The sequence below is a fragment of the Crocodylus siamensis genome, chromosome 2 (assembly GCF_052110815.1).
Source record: "Crocodylus siamensis isolate JL-2025a chromosome 2, ASM5211081v1, whole genome shotgun sequence".
NCBI classification, from domain to species: Eukaryota; Metazoa; Chordata; order Crocodylia; family Crocodylidae; genus Crocodylus; species Crocodylus siamensis.
Genome location: NC_143396.1, coordinates 126,571,344 through 126,589,244, shown reverse-complemented (window position 1 = coordinate 126,589,244; position 17,901 = coordinate 126,571,344). Strand labels below are relative to the sequence as shown.

At 37.5% G+C, this 17,901-nt stretch overlaps 1 protein-coding gene across 3 annotated transcripts in view; it reads left to right on the top strand.

Moving 5' to 3' along the window:
• The window catches only part of TET2 (tet methylcytosine dioxygenase 2), a 91,925-nt gene extending 74,635 nt beyond the window's left edge, over positions 1–17,290 (top strand). For 2 of the 3 annotated variants that reach the window (XM_090036768.1, XM_090036769.1), the window contains exons 6-10: positions 1,843–1,993; positions 4,659–4,748; positions 7,393–7,530; positions 9,244–9,604; positions 12,587–17,290. In XM_090036768.1, coding sequence (XP_089892894.1) covers positions 1,843–1,993; positions 4,659–4,748; positions 7,393–7,530; positions 9,244–9,604; positions 12,587–13,992 — 2,146 coding nt within the window. In that variant the 3' untranslated portion in view covers positions 13,993–17,290. The remainder of the gene's footprint in view (positions 1–1,842; positions 1,994–4,658; positions 4,749–7,392; positions 7,531–9,243; positions 9,605–12,586) is intronic. The other variant, XM_090036771.1, reaches the window with a different exon arrangement.
• The last annotated feature ends 611 nt before the right edge of the window (positions 17,291–17,901 follow it).

The window sequence follows — 17,901 nt, the reverse complement described above, 5'->3', positions numbered from 1 at the left end:
TGTGTGTTATCTATTCCTAGTAACCCAGGGATGGCTTTGTTTCATAAAATAACCACTGAAGCCCTAGCCCAGGGAGCAAAGAGCAGTGTCTTGTTTTGTTTTTTTTGATATTATTTTCCCAGGAAAATGTAGAGGGTATTTGCTCTACAAAGCTTCATCCTTACAGAGTTATATCCTAGGCCAGGGTATTCAGACACAAAGACAAAAGGTAGCAGAATTTATGCACTGATGATGGGCAAACAAGAAGTGTCTATTAAGGAGAACTCTTTGTCCCCTTTCACAGGCACATACACACCACACACAACCATAGGGACCATAGAAGACTGATGAATTAACTTGTCAAATAGAAACAGAATGGCACGTGCATTTACAGCTTACACAACTCCACAACAACGCGGCCAACAAGAGTCAAGTGGTGACTCAGTTCCATTAATTTACCACAGAGGTGCTCAGTCTCTGGCCCTCAACCTCTAGGCTCCCCCACAGGTTGGAAAATTTGAAGGCAGAGGAGCAGTGGCAGTTAGTACTGCCACCCTTCCCCACTGCCAAGTCCTGTAGGGCTGGGCCATCTCCCCTCTCTCCCATGGATCTGGATAAGGGCCAAGTCACACCCCCTCCCCCAATGCAATTGGGGCCAGGTTGACCCCCACACTCCTTAAACAACTGGATTGGGTCCCGCCACTAGCCGGACCTGGCTTATGGACAGCACTACCCTTCTTTTGCACGACGGACTGATAATACGTACCTGATATTTTTTCCCCAAAACCTGCTATTCGTAACAATCATTTCCCTCAACAACTGCCCTTCTACTTTGGCCCTTCTAGCTTATTCAGGACATGACCTGATATGTGGACAGAAAGTCACTACTCCACTTATTTGGGGAGGGAGGATGGGACTGAAGCCCATATTTTCAGAAAAGCTACATTTCCCATTTAAACATCCTCCAAGTTCCTGTTTACTTTGGAGCTGGAATCTTTCCTAGTGGGAAAAAAGTCCACTGATTTTCCAAAAACTATCATCTGCACATTCTAAAGATAAAAACTATATTTAGGCATGGTTTGTTCAATTTAATTTTTTTCTAGCATTGATTTTACTTGAAATAACCATTTTGTGGAGCTACAGTAAGTGAATTTAATTATATTTCTGGAAACTACAGAATTTGGGACAGTTCCTATTCTGCATAAACATAAACTTTACAAGTACTAAATAGAACTTCTGGTAGCATTTTTGTCTCTACACCAAATTTTGATGCATTTTGCACTAGTAATGGGTTTGGATTCATACCCAATACTGATGCTCAGAAAAAATACTAAGGTAATTTCCACAACCAGATCAAAGTTGTCACAATATCCAGTATCTTATACACTAATCCCAGTGTCCTGGCCAACAATTTCTCTCTCAGTAATAGGCTTCAGCATCAAGTCTGCATATAAACACTTGTCAAGTGCTTATATGGCTGCTCTGTTTTTCCTGGCAAATAGCTTTTCAGTATCTAACTTGTCACTTGATAAAATACTTGAGATAACACCTTTTTTGGTAGTTTTTTATATGAAGGTGTGAGCAAAGCTAAGATTTTATACTTTTGTAAGAAAATCTACAGTTCTTATTTTGTATTCATGAAATACAGGATTATACATTTTGATGAATGTATCTGCTTTTAAATGTATAGCTTTCCTTTGAGTGTCAATTTTTATTGACACAGTAGGTCTTGGTTTGATGACTCTTGACAAAATTTGGGCAGAAGTTTGATATGTGTTGCAATATTTTCATATGCACTGACTGCTACCAAGAGACAACCCACATGCTGTTGATAGCTATATAAACGGTTCTCTTATTTCCTAGACGGACGTGTGCATGTCAAGGGCTGGACCCTGAATCTTGTGGTGCTTCTTTTTCCTTTGGTTGCTCCTGGAGTATGTATTACAATGGATGTAAATTTGCCAGAAGCAAGATTCCAAGAAAGTTTAAACTTATAGGGGATGATCCAAAAGAGGTTGGTGTTTGTTTTAAAATGAAGTTTGCCTCATTTTATGAAATATTCTTTGGCTTAAAATTTATTGACTGCCAAAACACTGGTAACTATAAGGCATGAAACCATTTTTGCAGGCTTCCAAAAGGAATGAGTAGTGTGAACAGCTGTGGTTATATTAAGCACACAGGCAAGCATTCTACATGCAGGTACTCCAGGGGCAGTTCAGGGGGTTTACCAAGTAAAGACATAAGATATCTTGCAGCTCAGAGCTTCAGTAAACTGCACAAAAATACTATGACCAAGCTTTGAGGTACAGTAAGAGGGAGAGGAGGACTGGTAGGATCATTTTCTTCACAATGATGCCTCACTGCCAGCTTCCAGCATGACTTCCAAGCTGCAATATGTTTTTGACCCCAGAATTACACGCAAACTGCAAAGATCATATTAGAAAGGACAGCAGCCACACCTGTAGGTGAGGCACAAGCTGTTCTTGAGGTTCTGACTTTGGTGCTCCAGTACTCATGCGCTGCCTTTTTATGGAACGTTCTGCTTGCCTGATGTCATTTTTGGCATGCAGGAGAGCAGATCAGGACCCTAGATTCCTGCATGTCTACTGGCAGTGGGTCAGAATATGCCAAAAGTTGAGAATGTATTTAGCATGTCATGTAGTCAGTGAATTATGCAATCGGAGACCTGGTTAAATATTTTTTAGTTTTTATAATTTGGTGAAAAAGGCAAAGATCTTGGTAACATTTTTGATGGGGAACCGATTTTTTTATACCAGCTCTTTAAAGGCATAAACCATTTTACCATACAGTATATCTAGTATGCCTCATATGGACTGGAGTTATACTAATACATTTAATATTAAAAAATCAGACATTATAATATTTTTCCCTTTTTTTCCTATCAATTATAAAATATCTGTGCTTGATAACACTGCAACATAGGCATAGCACAATGCACATCTCTGCCAAGATATTCATGAACAAGGGTTTAAAGTAGCAGCATTTTATGAGTTGCAATTCAGACTGAAAATGAAAGCAATAGGATGGTTCTGGGTTCTGACAGCAACCAGAGAAGGGACACAGTAAAATGTTTTTGGCATAGTTTCACACTTTAATCCTGGGTTCCTGTGAACCCCTAGAACTTGTGACTAGAAAATGAAAAATGTTAACAAAACTTGTGCCTACCAAGATTGGGTTTTTAATTATATTTCATATTTTGACATGAGGATATGAACTCCTAAAGATTATTATATTTTTGTTACATCACCAATGCTGCAGTTTTTGATACATTTGAAATGAAGCCCTTATTTTTAATTTAAGAAACAAGGTTCTAAAATTAAGATTCTGAGCATGAAGAAATAGTGGAGCAACTTTAAAATGACTAAAGCACTTCATGTTTTTAAGAGCCTTTAATTTTGAAAGATTGTACCTCTACCTAAAAAAACCAAAAGAACCATAAGTAGTCATCCATAATCCCCAATTGCTTTGCATTAGACACACCCACACATCTCAGTTGCTTAAAAACTGGTGACTTTTCAAAATCTTGAGTATTCTAATAATTTAAAATTACTGCATAGAGAGATAATTGAAATATGTTGAAGTGTTATAATCTCAGCATGTAAAACTCTCAAATTAGATTATTTTCCTCTTTTTTCTACAGGTTTTCAAAGGGTGCATCTACACATATGCTTTGAAGCGCAGTAGCCTATTTTACTGTGCATTCGAGTGTCATGGCAAGAACCATGCTAATATGCTGGTGTGCAGTAAAATTAGGCTACTGTGCATTAAGCCTAATTTTGCTCCTGTGCGCTTTTGCTACTGCGCATTAGGGCAATCTACTGTGCATTTAGTTAGTACCTCACATTAGAAGTACTAAATGTAATGCGCTGTAGCAAAAGCACATTAAATGTTATGTGTAGATGCACCCAAAGAAGACTTTCAAGGGTATCCCCCCCATTTCCACCCCCATAGTTGTAATAGCTAGATTTATCAAGATTGGATTCAACTTGTCCCATACTAGGACACATGATTTATCTAAATATTAATTGAATCATGGTTATAGTATACGATGCCTTCTTCTAAGGATCATGGGCCTATGACACGTATTACTTTTATAGCACTATATACACCCTTGTAGCGCTACCAGAAAACTAGCACCCGTATGTTCAGGTTGTTTGTAGTGCAGTAATAATGGATCCACCACAAAAAAAAAAAGTAGTGACATTTTGTAGCAGTGCATGTAACCTGTGGATAGTCTATATGTGGCACTACAGGAGGCCTCTTGGACCCCCAGCATGCCATATTACTCCATTCTTTCTCTTGCCTATCCTTGAGCAGTTGATCCTCCCACAGGTGGCACAGCTCTTTACTACAGTGGCTCTGCAGTTGATGTACTTGTAGCATTTCAAATGAATGCGTTTGTTCAGGGCCTTACAGAAGTGCATTTTTTCTGGAGTTGTGTTGTACTTTTTAAGGAAATGGAGGGATCAATATGCTTGAGAGCAAATTCACAATGGTTGTTCTCAAGCAAAAGTTGCATCTATCTAAACATTTACACTTACATTTAAAATAATTTCTATGGTATCTTAGATCTTACTAGCCTTTAAAAACTGTAGATGTCATGCATATTAATATAGACAGTTAGTTGTTAATACTTAAATTATTTCATCTGATAACAGGAAGAAAAACTGGAGTCCAATTTACAAAACCTGTCAACACTGATGGCACCTACCTATAAGAAACTCGCACCTGATGCATACAACAACCAGGTAGGTTGAAAAGAGTTGATAGTCACTAGAATAATCCAGTCTTCACTTCACTTTACCAATGTGTTATCTTTATTTCCAGAAATTGTATGTAGTTTATCCTCTGGTATTGCATTAAATTTTGCTCACTCAAAAAACCTGGAACTATGGATTTAATTGAAAAAGCTTCCATGAATAACACCAATGGAATTCAACCTTCCAGGAAAGCTAAATGTTGCACCTGTCTAAATACAAGGCTGAGCAGTTAACACGAACAAAGTCTGTGCTAACTGGTCTGCACTGTGTTTATACATCACACTCTCCAGTTACCTCTGCCTCCAGCAGGTTGGAGAGTGCAGGGGAGAGGCATGCTCCAGTGCCTGGACATTTTCTTTGCCTCTATGACTGAAAGTTTCTTTAAAGCTCTTGAATTTAGCATTATTCACTGGTTAAACCAGTAGGTCTTTATGTTAATGATTGCTGCAGTGACTGCTAGGGGAGGCCAAATTAGTGGCACATCTCTGAAGAATGAGAAATAGAAAGCAACAACTGTATTCTTGTGGTAGAATCCCAAAATAGCACCAGGTTTCTGCTTAATACTTGAAATGACAAGTGAATTTAATATTCATGAAAGTAACCATTCCAGAGAAGTTTTCAAGAGAGAGCCTGTTGTTTAAGCACTTTTATGCACAAATTGTGCATTGACGTTTTTATATCATCTTTAATTTAATTTGCACAACTGCTAGTACATGTAAAGCTAATTTTGCCATGTGACTGTGAGTAGGCATCTTTTGACCTACAAATACTTTATTATTCCATTACAACATCTCTTCAGATATATGCATCAAGTTTTCATGCAATACCACTTCTAAATGTATCTGGTCTCCCAAATCTATTAACATCACTTCAGACTAAAGACCAGATCTTATTCCACCTATTAGGCATGTATGTGGAATGAGGCATCTAAATGAAATTTTATTCCAACGTGTTTAAGTCCCTGAAAATCCATTAGTTCATCTACTTTTGTAATACAGTCATCCCATCCTTAAGACTGTGGTACAGAAGAGCAGTGAGGAGGAGGAGAAACCACCTACTTTACGTATTAAGTGTTTTCAGGGACTTGAGCAGGGAGGAGTAAGATCTCACCCACTTTTTGTAGTGTTACAGTGGTTTACATAGCACTACAAATATAATATCTGTTCATAGCTTTAATCAGCTAATATTTGAAGGGCTATTATAAAGGAACTTGTGACTCTGGACTCACTAATGGTGGTCTTCTCTCCAAGTAGCTGAAGGCTGAAGGCATTCTTCAAAAGAAGAAAAAGAAAGAATGATTTTGACAGAACAATACAAATAATTATTTTTGTGCTGTTTTTCTTTTCTAACGGATGATTTCATAAGGACCATTATTCATTGTTTATATAAGATACTGGCATTTTACAAATTTCAATTCTTTATATAACTAATAAAAAGTTCAAGCTCATTCACTTTCAAGCATTTTATGTAAATTTAAGTCTCATTCCTCCTTGTTTTCTCCAGACAGGTTTTCTAAACAGGGAACTCTATTCTAAATGCCTTTGAATTTTGAAAATACATTCAGTTTTCTAGTTCTGCTCTAATACAGAGCTTCCATTGCATTTTTGGTACTAAATCAATACCAGGAAGTCCTGTTTTCCAGCTTGGATTCAGCAGAAATTCTGCAAGAACATATTCTGGAACTTCAGCATCGTTGTATATGACTCTGGCCCCTTGCTCCTAACCTAACTGTAATGAGGATTTGAATCTAAACACTGTCTCTTATTTCATTTTGTACAAGTTCAAATCTCTCAAATTTTGCATTGATTTTAAGGTCTGATTGAAATAAATACTTCAGATTTTAAAAGAAGTCAAGGTTTTCATGGCATTGAAACAAAACCTGTAAACCCTCTAATTTCACAATATTTTAATGGACCCAGTTGTGAGTAAACTTAGTTTCCTCGCATTATAGTTGAAAGGTTTAGAGGGCTTGGTAAAATGTATAAATACAGTTCCATTTCTGACTTTCTAATAAGACATAAAACCAAAAATGGCATATAGTTGCAGAGTAAACCTATCATAAAGCTCCATGGTGAGTAGACAGAAAAATACTGTGCTGATTGTCAGTTACCTATTTTTTTTAATACAAATATGTTTAAAGCCAGGAGTAAGCCCAGAAACTGCTTTCAAAGAGTCAGATAACACCAACATTTTCCATGCAGCTCCTTTAACATCAGTTCTCCAAAGAACTGCAATCTTCCTAAATAACCAATGTTTCAGTTTTAGAACTTTTAGCATGACAGATACTGTATTTTACTATAAAAAAAAAAGACACTGGCCAATGTAAAAAAAAAAAGCAAAATGAATCTTTAAGGAGAAATATTATCAGCTAAATACACAGTGCAGAATTATGGAATAGTAACAATGAAAGACAATATGGAACTGAGTAAAAAGGAACACAATGAGAGCAGATATTTTGCCAACACTTCTATTGCCATAAAGTACCAGTAATTGCTTAGTTTTGTTCACTTTAAAATCTATACTCTGCCAAGGCTAGACGTGTTAGAAAACTAACACGCTCCTTATCAATAAACTATTCAGCCTTAATTCCGTGTAATGGGATATTCAGATAAGTTTCGACATCTGTTTCCAGATTGAGTATGAACACAGAGCACCAGAGTGCCGTCTGGGTTTAAAAGAAGGTCGTCCATTCTCAGGGGTCACTGCCTGCCTGGATTTTTGTGCTCATGCTCACAGAGACTTGCACAATATGCAGAATGGAAGTACACTGGTAAGTCAGCAACACATATGGCCACCTTCGTTTCAGTGGTAATTTTTTACAGAAGTGGAATGAAATCTGTTTATCTTAAGATTGCATATAATAAGGACTGCTAAGAGGAAAAACCATTTAGCAGTAGCTGGATTTGGAACTTGCAACCCCCTGCACTAGGACTGTCCAACTGGCAACCCGTGAAGTATTAATGGGTAGTCCCTAGGCTCCTATCTTCCTGCTGCCTCCATTATTGCTCCAGCTGCCATTACAGCTGGTATCTCTTGGCTTCTCCTTCCTCGCTCAGCTTTTCCTTTCTGCTTCTACCTAAGGTGGCAGGCTGGCAAAGCCCATGGAGCCAGGGGAGCCTGTGGTGTGCTGCTGTGTAGTGCAGGGAAGCTGATGGGGGCTGCCTGTGTGCATGGTGTAGAGAGGGGCACTGCCAGCATGCACAGTGCAGTGCTGCCCATGCAGTTCAACAGTGCATGTGGGGAGTGCAGCCCCAGGAGCCCATGGTTATACTCATGCAGCAGCTGGGGCCTGTAGCCTCCATGGCCTGCAACCCTCTGGTGCAGCCCACCCAGCTCTCAGTCCCTAGCCACTCAGAAGTTGGACAGCCCTGCCCTGCTCGATTATTCATGAGACTTTCATGAAAGGTTTTATAAGAACTGGTCAGAAAACTTCATTTTGGCTAATGAAGAGGGGGTTTCGTGGGTTCTCTCTGCTGCAGACTGTCAGTCTAAATATAATTGAAAAGAAAAAAAAGCTCTGCTTTTCTGTAATTTAAAGTGACTACACTAGCAACTGCCAGTAAACACAGTACTCACTGTTATCCAAATAGAATATCCAGCTAATTTATATTGTCCAAATGTAATATTTTTATGGATAATAGAACGAATACCAGTAGTCTGACTTATCTCCTTTCCATTGTACCTCCAAACCAAAGATTTGCTAATTAAGTCATATTCCTATAGTACTTGGTTTTTATTAGGCCTTCGTATCTTCCCCCCAAAAAAGATAATGCCAACACCTCTTATAGTTTAGATAAAGATAACAAGGTGGGTGTATTATGATGGCCAGTGGTCATTTCCTTGAATCTTTACACTGTTTTAGCATCTCACAGAAGAATGATTCATTCCTGAACAAGATCCTACAATTTGCTATACTGTTATTCTCCTCTTAGAATTTTTTGATTCTTTGGGAAAGGATATGGAATATCATGGAAATGCTTTTTATCGTACACTTCCACTGTGAAGTTGCCCTAAGAACCTTCTGCCAGCTGAAGGGTTCCAGGGATTCTAGCGTTTCAGGTCCCTATCAGTGGATCTGTTGGTCATATGATTTAATTTACTTCTGGAAACACTTGGCTATCCAGCTTTCTTGGAAGAGAATGGAATGTGAGGAAAATACACGTTTTATACTTATATTGTGTATTAATGTTACCAAATATGGAATAGGAAAAACAGAAGTTGCAGACTTGAAGTTGAAAAGAAGTTTAAAGTTTACAACCAACTTGGAAAAAGAGAACTAAAATTCCATTTAAACATACACTGGATGCTCCATTTGGCATTACATCTGTTACATTGCGAGCATTAGATCTTACCAGCCAGCACATGCCATTATACAGCTATCTGTGCAGACAGTATGAAGTGAAACATGAAGTACAGAGTTCATGTTCTCTTTCCTTACTTTGATGCTGCTTCTAATAGTTTTTCTGTCCTACCTTCCTGACAGGTATGCACACTAACTAGAGAAGACAATCGTGTAATTGGCCAAACTCCAGAAGATGAGCAGCTGCATGTACTCCCATTATACAAAGTCTCTGATATAGACGAGTTTGGAAGCACCGAGGGCCAGGAGGAAAAAAAGAGGAATGGCAGCATCCAAGTCCTCAACTCCTTTCGGAGGAAAGTGAGGATGCTGGCAGAGCCTGTTAAGACATGCCGGCAGAAGAAGCTAGAAGCCAAGAAAGCAGCAGCAGAAAAGCTTTCCTCGTTGGAAAATGGCTCTAACAAAACTGAAAGAGACAAGTCTTCTGCTGCACGCCACAAACAAGCCAATTTGGAGGCTGCTAGTCAAGCAAAACAGCTAGCAGGTAAATTAAATAAATCGTATATTAGTATACCAATTATTAATATTTGTCATCGTCTATAGAAATGAAAAGTATTTATGAATAAACCTTGAAAAAACCTGGAAGTCTTAGTACATGGAGCATTTTCATGGGAAAAACAAACATAGTTATTGAATTTTAAATGATTACTGTCTATTTTAGTGTATTAGAAAGCCAAGTTATGGTGCTTGAATCACAAAGAAACTATTTGTAAATACAGAGAAAACTGGAGCTGATTCAAAAAATCTAGCTTTCATCCTGCAGAAAATTTTAAGGTTTTAGAAAGTGGGTCACCCAAATTGGGGCAAAGAGTATTTAAAAAAAGGCTTGAAATTTTTCATAAGTCTAAAAAGATTACCTTCAAATGAACTAACTAAGGGTTGGGGGGGGGGTGGTTGGCTTTTATCAATTTCAGCCTCCCAGACAAGCAGCCATTATGTCATGAAAACCAGATTGTTTTCCAAAAAAATTTTTTAAAATTATCTTACCCCCTCCCAAAAAATAAGCATTTTCTGTGCAAAAATGCTTAACCAGCTATAGTAGCCACCTTTCACATCTACAGTCATTGTCAGTTAAATTAATAGTAATTAATAGCATTTTTTATTTAATAGTAATTAGTAATTAGTATTAGACATCCTTTGTTACCCAAGAAACATCTGAGATATTATATTTTGCGTTCTAAGATTACAGGAGTGTGGCATATCAGACAGCATTGCATGAAAATAAATACTGAGAAGGTTGTTGTTGTTGATGGGGTTTTGTTTGTTTTATTTTGTTTTGAATAAGAACCATAGTATTATAGGATCATAGGAGAGCAGGGCCAGAAGGAACCTCAGTCCAGCTCTCTACTCAAGGCAGGATTGTCCCTGACTAGACGGTCTCAGCCAAGTGTCTGTCCCTGTTGAAATCTTCCAGGGACGGAGATTCCACAGTTTCTCTAGGTAACCTATTCCAATGCTTGAGCACCCTTGTAGTCAGAAAGTTCCTCCTAATCTCCAACCTTATTTTCCTTTGATATTTTATTTGTCTTAACACCATTGCTCCCACTACTGCCCCCTACAGCCACAAAGAAAAAGCCCATCCCCCATCCTCTCTATAATCACCCTTCAGTTGTTTGAAGACTTTTATCAAATCCCACCATAGTCTTCTCTTCTTCAGACTAAATAACCCTACCTCCTTCAGCCTTTCCTCATATCTTGCCTCCCAACCCCTTAATCATTGCCGTTGCTCTGCGATGGACTGTTTCCAGTCTGTCCACGTCCTTCTTGAAGTATAGGGCCCAAAACTGGACACAGTACTCCAGGTAAGGCCTCACCAGTGCTGACTACAGTAAAAGAATCGCTTCCCTTGATTTGCAAGTGACACTTCTGTTAATACAACCCAGTGTTGGCTATTTTTTTTTTGGTTGCAATAATAGCATAACGTTGACTCATTTTTAGCTTATAGTCCAATGTAACTCACAGGTCTCTCTCCCTGCGGTACTGCAGCCTAGCCAGTCATTCCCTAGTCTGTGTTTGTGCATGTGACTTTTCTGTCCCACGTGCAGGACTTTTGTACTTGTCCCCATGTAATTTCATCTGATTGACTGCAGGCCATTTTCCTGATCTATCCAGGTCATTCTGGATCCTAGCCTTAGTGTCTGCCACACAACCCAATTTGGTGTCATTTGCAAATTACTAAACATGCACTTCATTAATGACACAGATGATGGGATTAAGTATCAGACCCGGGACATACTCCTACTGAACCCCACTTGATACCTCCTTGCAAATAGATGTAGAGGTATTTAATGACTACTTTTGAGCACAGTGATCCAACCAGTTATATATCCATGTTACCATATTTTCACCTAGCCTTATTTCCTTAGTTTATGCAGTCATTATTTCCAGCTTGGTCTACGTTGGTTATGACCACAAACTACCACCATTCAGTAGATTTTTGGACCTACATTAATTAAGTTTTTTGGTCCCATCACCATTGCCAAAACAACAACACAAAAAAACATCAGCAAAAATAGCCTTAATTGATTCTTGCTGGCAGCCTCAGGGAAGCCAAGAATTAAATAGTCATTTGTTACTTTCCTGTTTTTAAGGTATTCTGTTCTCCTGTTGTAAGGCACCCTGAGCCTTTGTTGGGAAGGGCAGCATATAAATCAAATAAATATTGGTTCTGAGAGTGCACAGTGAGCTTGATGTAAACCACTATCACCCTGGACCAGCCTGCACACCACACATTGCCCATTACTGTCCAAGTTAGAAGAGATGGAAGGCTGAAGATTTTTTGGAGAAGCCCCAAATTTCAGAGGAACCCAGTCCAGTAAAGCTTTAGAATACCTTTGCATTATTACCTAAATTTGCTGCTTCAGGACCAAGAATAGATACGACTTCTCTGTAGTCAGAAATGTCTAAAAGTCCAATTATGTAGATCTTCCATTAACAGCTCAAAGCTGTATATAAAGGAAATCATTAACTCCATTTTACTGTTAGGAAAACTGAGGCAGAAAGCAGTAAAGTGACTTGCCAATGATCATCCAGTATAGGGCTATCCAGAAGGCCACAGCTGAGACACAGTGCAGGACTTTAACTATTAGTCATTCTGCCTTATTCCTTTTACTGTAATTGTACTAGTCTTAATCATTCCTGAATTCTTATTTCAAGCAACAGGGGGTTTTTTTCTCTAGACTTTTACATAGTCAGGATTACAGTTATAGGCAAGTTTTCAGACAGGTCTGCCAACATGGATATGCATGGACCTTTGACCATTACTGAAAAACCAGTTGTCCAATCCACATAGCATTCTATTTGGAGACAGTTTGGGGGTTCATTTTGGAAAATGCTTATGCAAATTTAACTCTTCCCTTGAACAGATTCCATTATGACTTCTCAGCGTTTACTTCAAGAGCCTAAGTCTAATGTTTGGTTTAAAAATAAAATGCTTTTATTTTTCTCTTTCTTTTTATGTCTGCAGATCTTTTACGTCTTTCAGGACCAGCCATGCAACAACAGCAGCAGCAGCATCTACAACATACTGTCTCTAACAACCCCCAGTCAAATCCTATTAACTCTTACTCGGGTTCAGGTCCGGCAAATCTTTATATGAGGCTGCCTAACCCAGCTAATGTTTATCCAAGTTCAACATATATGTCAGATCCTTACGGAGGGTCTAACCCCATGAACCTTTATACAACCTCATCACAGCCTGCAGGGTCTTATTTGAATTCTTCCAACCCCATGAACCCTTATTCAGGATCACTAAATCAAAATAACCAATATCCATCTTACCAATGCAATGGAAACATGCCTGTGGACAATTGCCCCTCTTACTTGGGTTCCTATCCACCACAACCTCAGCACATGGACTTGTATAGGTATCAGAGCCAAGATCCTCTATCTAAACTAAGTCTACCACCTATTCATACACTATACCAGCATAGGTTTGGGAATAACCAGAATTTTGGTCCCAAATACTTGAATTATGGAAACCAAAATATGCAGGTAGACTCTTTCAATAATTGCACCATTAGACCAAAGGTGCATCATGTAGGGTCTTTTTCCCCTTATCCCACCCATGAGGCTGATAGCCATTTTATGGATGTTGCCTCAAGATTAAAATCTAATCTCAGTAATCCAAGCGTGGATTATGCTTCCATGAATAAAAATGGTGAACATCAAGTACAGCCACCTTCACATTTAGCACATGACTACCATTCTGCTTCAAATATGTTTAATGGTCCTCCTAATTCACTGCATCTCCAAAATAAGGATAGTGAAATGACTTCACACACAGCTAATGGCATGTCTAACATGCTTCCAGGTCAAAATCATGATAGGACTACTCCCCAAGGTGCTTTAGATAAAACTGATGTGCTGATTCCAGAAAAAGCAGAGGACCCTGATGACATCTGGTCAGATAATGAGCAGAGCTTTCTGGACCCAGATATTGGAGGAGTGGCAGTTGCTCCATCTCATGGTTCAATTCTCATTGAATGCGCAAAACGTGAGCTCCATGCAACGACCCCCTTGAAAAATCCCAACAGGAACCATCCTACTAGGATATCACTTGTCTTCTACCAGCATAAGAGCATGAATGAGCCAAAACACGGTCTGGCTCTGTGGGAGGCAAAGATGGCCGAGAAGGCAAGAGAAAAAGAAGAGGAGTGTGAGAAATATGGTCCAGACTATGTGCCTCAGAAATCTTACGGCAAAAAAGCAAAGCGGGAGCCTACTGAATCACATGAACCCTCAGAACCAACATACGTGCGTTTTATCCAGTCTCTCGCACAAAGGACTATGTCAGTCACCACAGACTCCACAGTAACTACATCTCCATATGCCTTTACACGGGTTACAGGGCCTTACAACAGATATATATAACTTCACACCTATGTTGGTTACCTCATTTTAAAAAGCAGCTTGTCAGTAGGGTAGTTCTTGTTTAGGTTGTGGGGTGGGTGGGGGGGGGAAAGAAGCAGTATTTTTGTTAAAGTTGTCAGTGGAGAAACCTCAGCACACCAGCAAAAAGAGGTAGTCTTACCACCGCACTTATTTTCCACTGACTTTTAAGTGGTCACAGATGGCATGAGGGAAATAAGACCAAAGCATCCTATGCAAAAAAAAAAGTGTTTCATGATTTACATTTGAAAACACTGGCTTCATTATTGGAAGGGATAATCAGCTGACCTAATTTTTCCTTACATTTTTGCACATCTGTGACCACTTTTAATAATAATAAAGTTTGCATAGTCATGGAACAGGAGCAAAAAAAAATAATACTGTAGTATTACAACAGCAGGAATCTTAAAATACCATCTGGTGCTGAATCTATGATGTACTGAAATACTGGAATTATGGCTTTTTAACATGCAGTTTTTACTGTAATCTTAATATTCTCTTGATTTTATTTAACAAAGTAGATACATATAGAACATAATGAATAGACAGCAAAACACTGAATTTGTTTGGATATTCTAAAACATGGTGCTATCTATGAGAATGGTGTCTTTATTATAACAGTTGAACAGTTGATGCCTTTATAATAGTTAAAATGTCAATGGTGTACTGAAATGTTCTTCAACAATAGGGTGGACCTTTTCATTTGTGTGCGTATCAGATTTACCTGTTGTTACAACAAGCTTACTTTTTAACATATGGGAATTGTAAAGACCTCTGGATTTTGCTCATCCAGTCAAGTCCTTGGTAAAGGACAATAAAGTATAAAGAGAGATATTTTTTTTAACTAGTGTTTCAAAAGCACTTTGTCTACCTAAGCTTGGCAACTTGAACAATGCTAAGGTACTGAGACATTAAAAAAAAGAGTTTACTTTGATTTTAAAATACAAAGAGATTTTTTAAAAAAGAAAATAAAGCGTTTAAATACTTTTGGTTTCAGCCATACATCTGCTGGTGAGCTACATATTCATTTTTAATACAGTCAGTTACAGTAGAAATGTGGCTTACTGGCAACAAGGGAATAATTTAGTACACAAAACACATGTTTTTCTGGTGCTCATCTCACACAGCTATACTGTAAACTGTTTTCTACAATTATTATGACAAGTTCATTGCTCAAATGTGTACAGTTTTAAGACGAGAATTTTATATTAACCACAGGTAATAATTAGCAGCATGTGACAGAATCTACAACTAGTTAGCTTAGGCTTCTGCTGTTTTTAAAGATCTGTGTGTTCTTCAAATATTGAATGGCAGATTGCTTTTGTGTTGGTAATTATGTACATTGTGGCGTATGTCATTTCTCGATGTAAATGTCCTCTTTTCCAGGAAGATTGAGCAGGCTGATGCCTACACAAGATGAATGAAACAGGGTTAGTTCTGTGTGATTCCGTTGATTAAATAGAAAAACAATAGGCAGCTGGCTTGCTGTGGTGGTTTTAAATCATTAATTTGTATAAGAAAAAGTAAAAATTGTATAGTAAATTAAATTGTAAACAAAACTTTTTTAATGCAATGCTTTAGTATTTTAGTACTGTAAAATATTAAATATATATATATATATATATATATATAAATATATATATTTGGGTTTGGAGCTGAATTCACATCATGGTGCTACTCAGCCTGCTACAAATATATCATAATGTGAGCTAAAAGTACATTAAAAGGTTTGAGTGATGTTCCTACTTGTCATATACCTCAACACTAGTTTGGCAATAGGATATTGAACTGAGAGTGAAAGTTTATAATATTGTATACCATCTTTTCCCCCCAATAGCCTTTGAAAAAAAAACTTTTTTTCTCAGTACTTGATATTTTAGCAAGTATAACTTGAACTTCAATTTTTTTTGTTCTAAAAATTCAGGGATATTTCAGCTCATGTTCTCCTTATGCCAACATGTCACCTGTGTGTATGTAAAGCTGTTGTAGGTTAATAAATATATTATTCTTGGGGTTTTTATGTTTTTTTCAGGGATTTAACTCTTCTCTTATGAATCCCTCCTCTAATTTTACTTGTATATGTATTGGTGTAACTAAAACTAATTTTGTAAATTTGTTAGCTCTTTTTATTGTAATGAAAGTGTTTAAAAGTTTTAGAATGTTTTGCCTGTTTCAAACAAACAAAAAAAAGAAAGTAGAATGCACTGAGCTGATTAAAGGGAAAATTGTAAGGCAGGGGTTTGGCAAGTGACCATTTGCTAGAGTTTTTCAAGTCACTCTCTAAACAAGGCTTCTCAGATTATGTAATTAATAAAATGAAAAAGGTACAGTCTGTATGAGGGCTTCCCTAAACACATAAACCTCCATCACTTAGACATATGTTGTGCAATATACTGTAAGATATTAAGTTTGAGCTAAAGAAATTTTGTTTAGCAGAATTAAAACATAATTCTATTAAATCAAAGGAGGCCTTTTGGTTTTATTGGTTAAATATTTATTATGGCAATTTCAGAAATTCTTAGTCTGTGACTTTACCCACTGTAAAGACAAACATTCTTTTAAAAAATGTTTGTTTGCCTTGAAACAAAAGTTTCAAGTTTTTAAAACCTTAATTATAGTTACCTTACATATTAGGTTAATTAAATAATTTTAAAATGTAATCCTCTAATTTTTTTGAGTCATACATGCATCATGCCATCCATTGTAGATGTTTGGTTAATATACCATACACTGTCATTTGCCAAACTGCTGGCAAACAATAGCAGGAAGTTAAGTTGGCAATTCTGTTGTGTATTGTAAATATCTGAACTGTAATTCTGGTGTACAGACCCTGCCTCAGTTTGAGTGAATGAATAAAGCAGACCTAAAATCGCTTGTATAGGATTATCAGGTTGACTATAGCCATACTTGAAGATGCTTCTGAGTGGTGTCAACTTTACTTGAATGAATTTTTCATCTTGATTGACGCACAGTGGTGTAAAGTTCACTTCTAAAGCTAGTGGTTAACTTGTGTAGGAAACTTTAGCAGTTTGACACTAAGGTAATGAACTTCTGTGTGCATTTTCTATGCTTATGTTCTACCTTTTTTTTTTTTTACTTTAGTTTCACTCATTTTCATGAAATGTTTGGTATGTCTATAAAATCTGAGGATGGTTATAAATACTGTAAGTATTGTAATGTAATGCAGGTTATTTGAAAGCTGTTTATTATGATATCATTCCTGATAATGCTGAGATGTGGGTGTTTTTAATAAAATTTATATTTATTTAATGCACTCTAAGTCTGTCTTGGAGAAACTTGTCTTTTATGATAAATATTTATTGCCTTCATACAACTCATACAGCATACAGTTGTGGTCTCCTTGAGACAAGCAAAAGTAAAACTGGAGATCAGGGGTAATAAAAAACAGAAAACATTAAAAGGCTGGAGGAGTGTCTAACATGAAGGAATTGAGAGTTAAATATATATTGCTTCATTAGAGGGCTACATGGGAAGCAGGACTGTGGGCAAGTACTTAAAGTTTCTAACCACCAAAGGAAAAGAAGGATTACTTGAAGTGTAGCTTGAAAAGGGTGATATAAAAAGCATGCTACAAGTCAGTACAAGAAACATCAGCTCAGGCAATACAAATAAAATTTAATAAGTTTCCATTGCACTGTGACAGCATCTGCTAATAGAACCAGTAATCCTCAACTAGGACCCTTTGGGTGCTATGCAAAAACAACACCATGGGGTGTGCAAACACCTACACATATTTTACAAGGTAAACCCTGAGATTTCAAGTAGGAATTGCAGCATCTTAGAAAATTAGTTTGGGAAGGGACCTCCAGAAATCTAATCCAACACTTGGCTAAAGGCAAGATCATCCCTATTCAAAGATCCTATACAAAT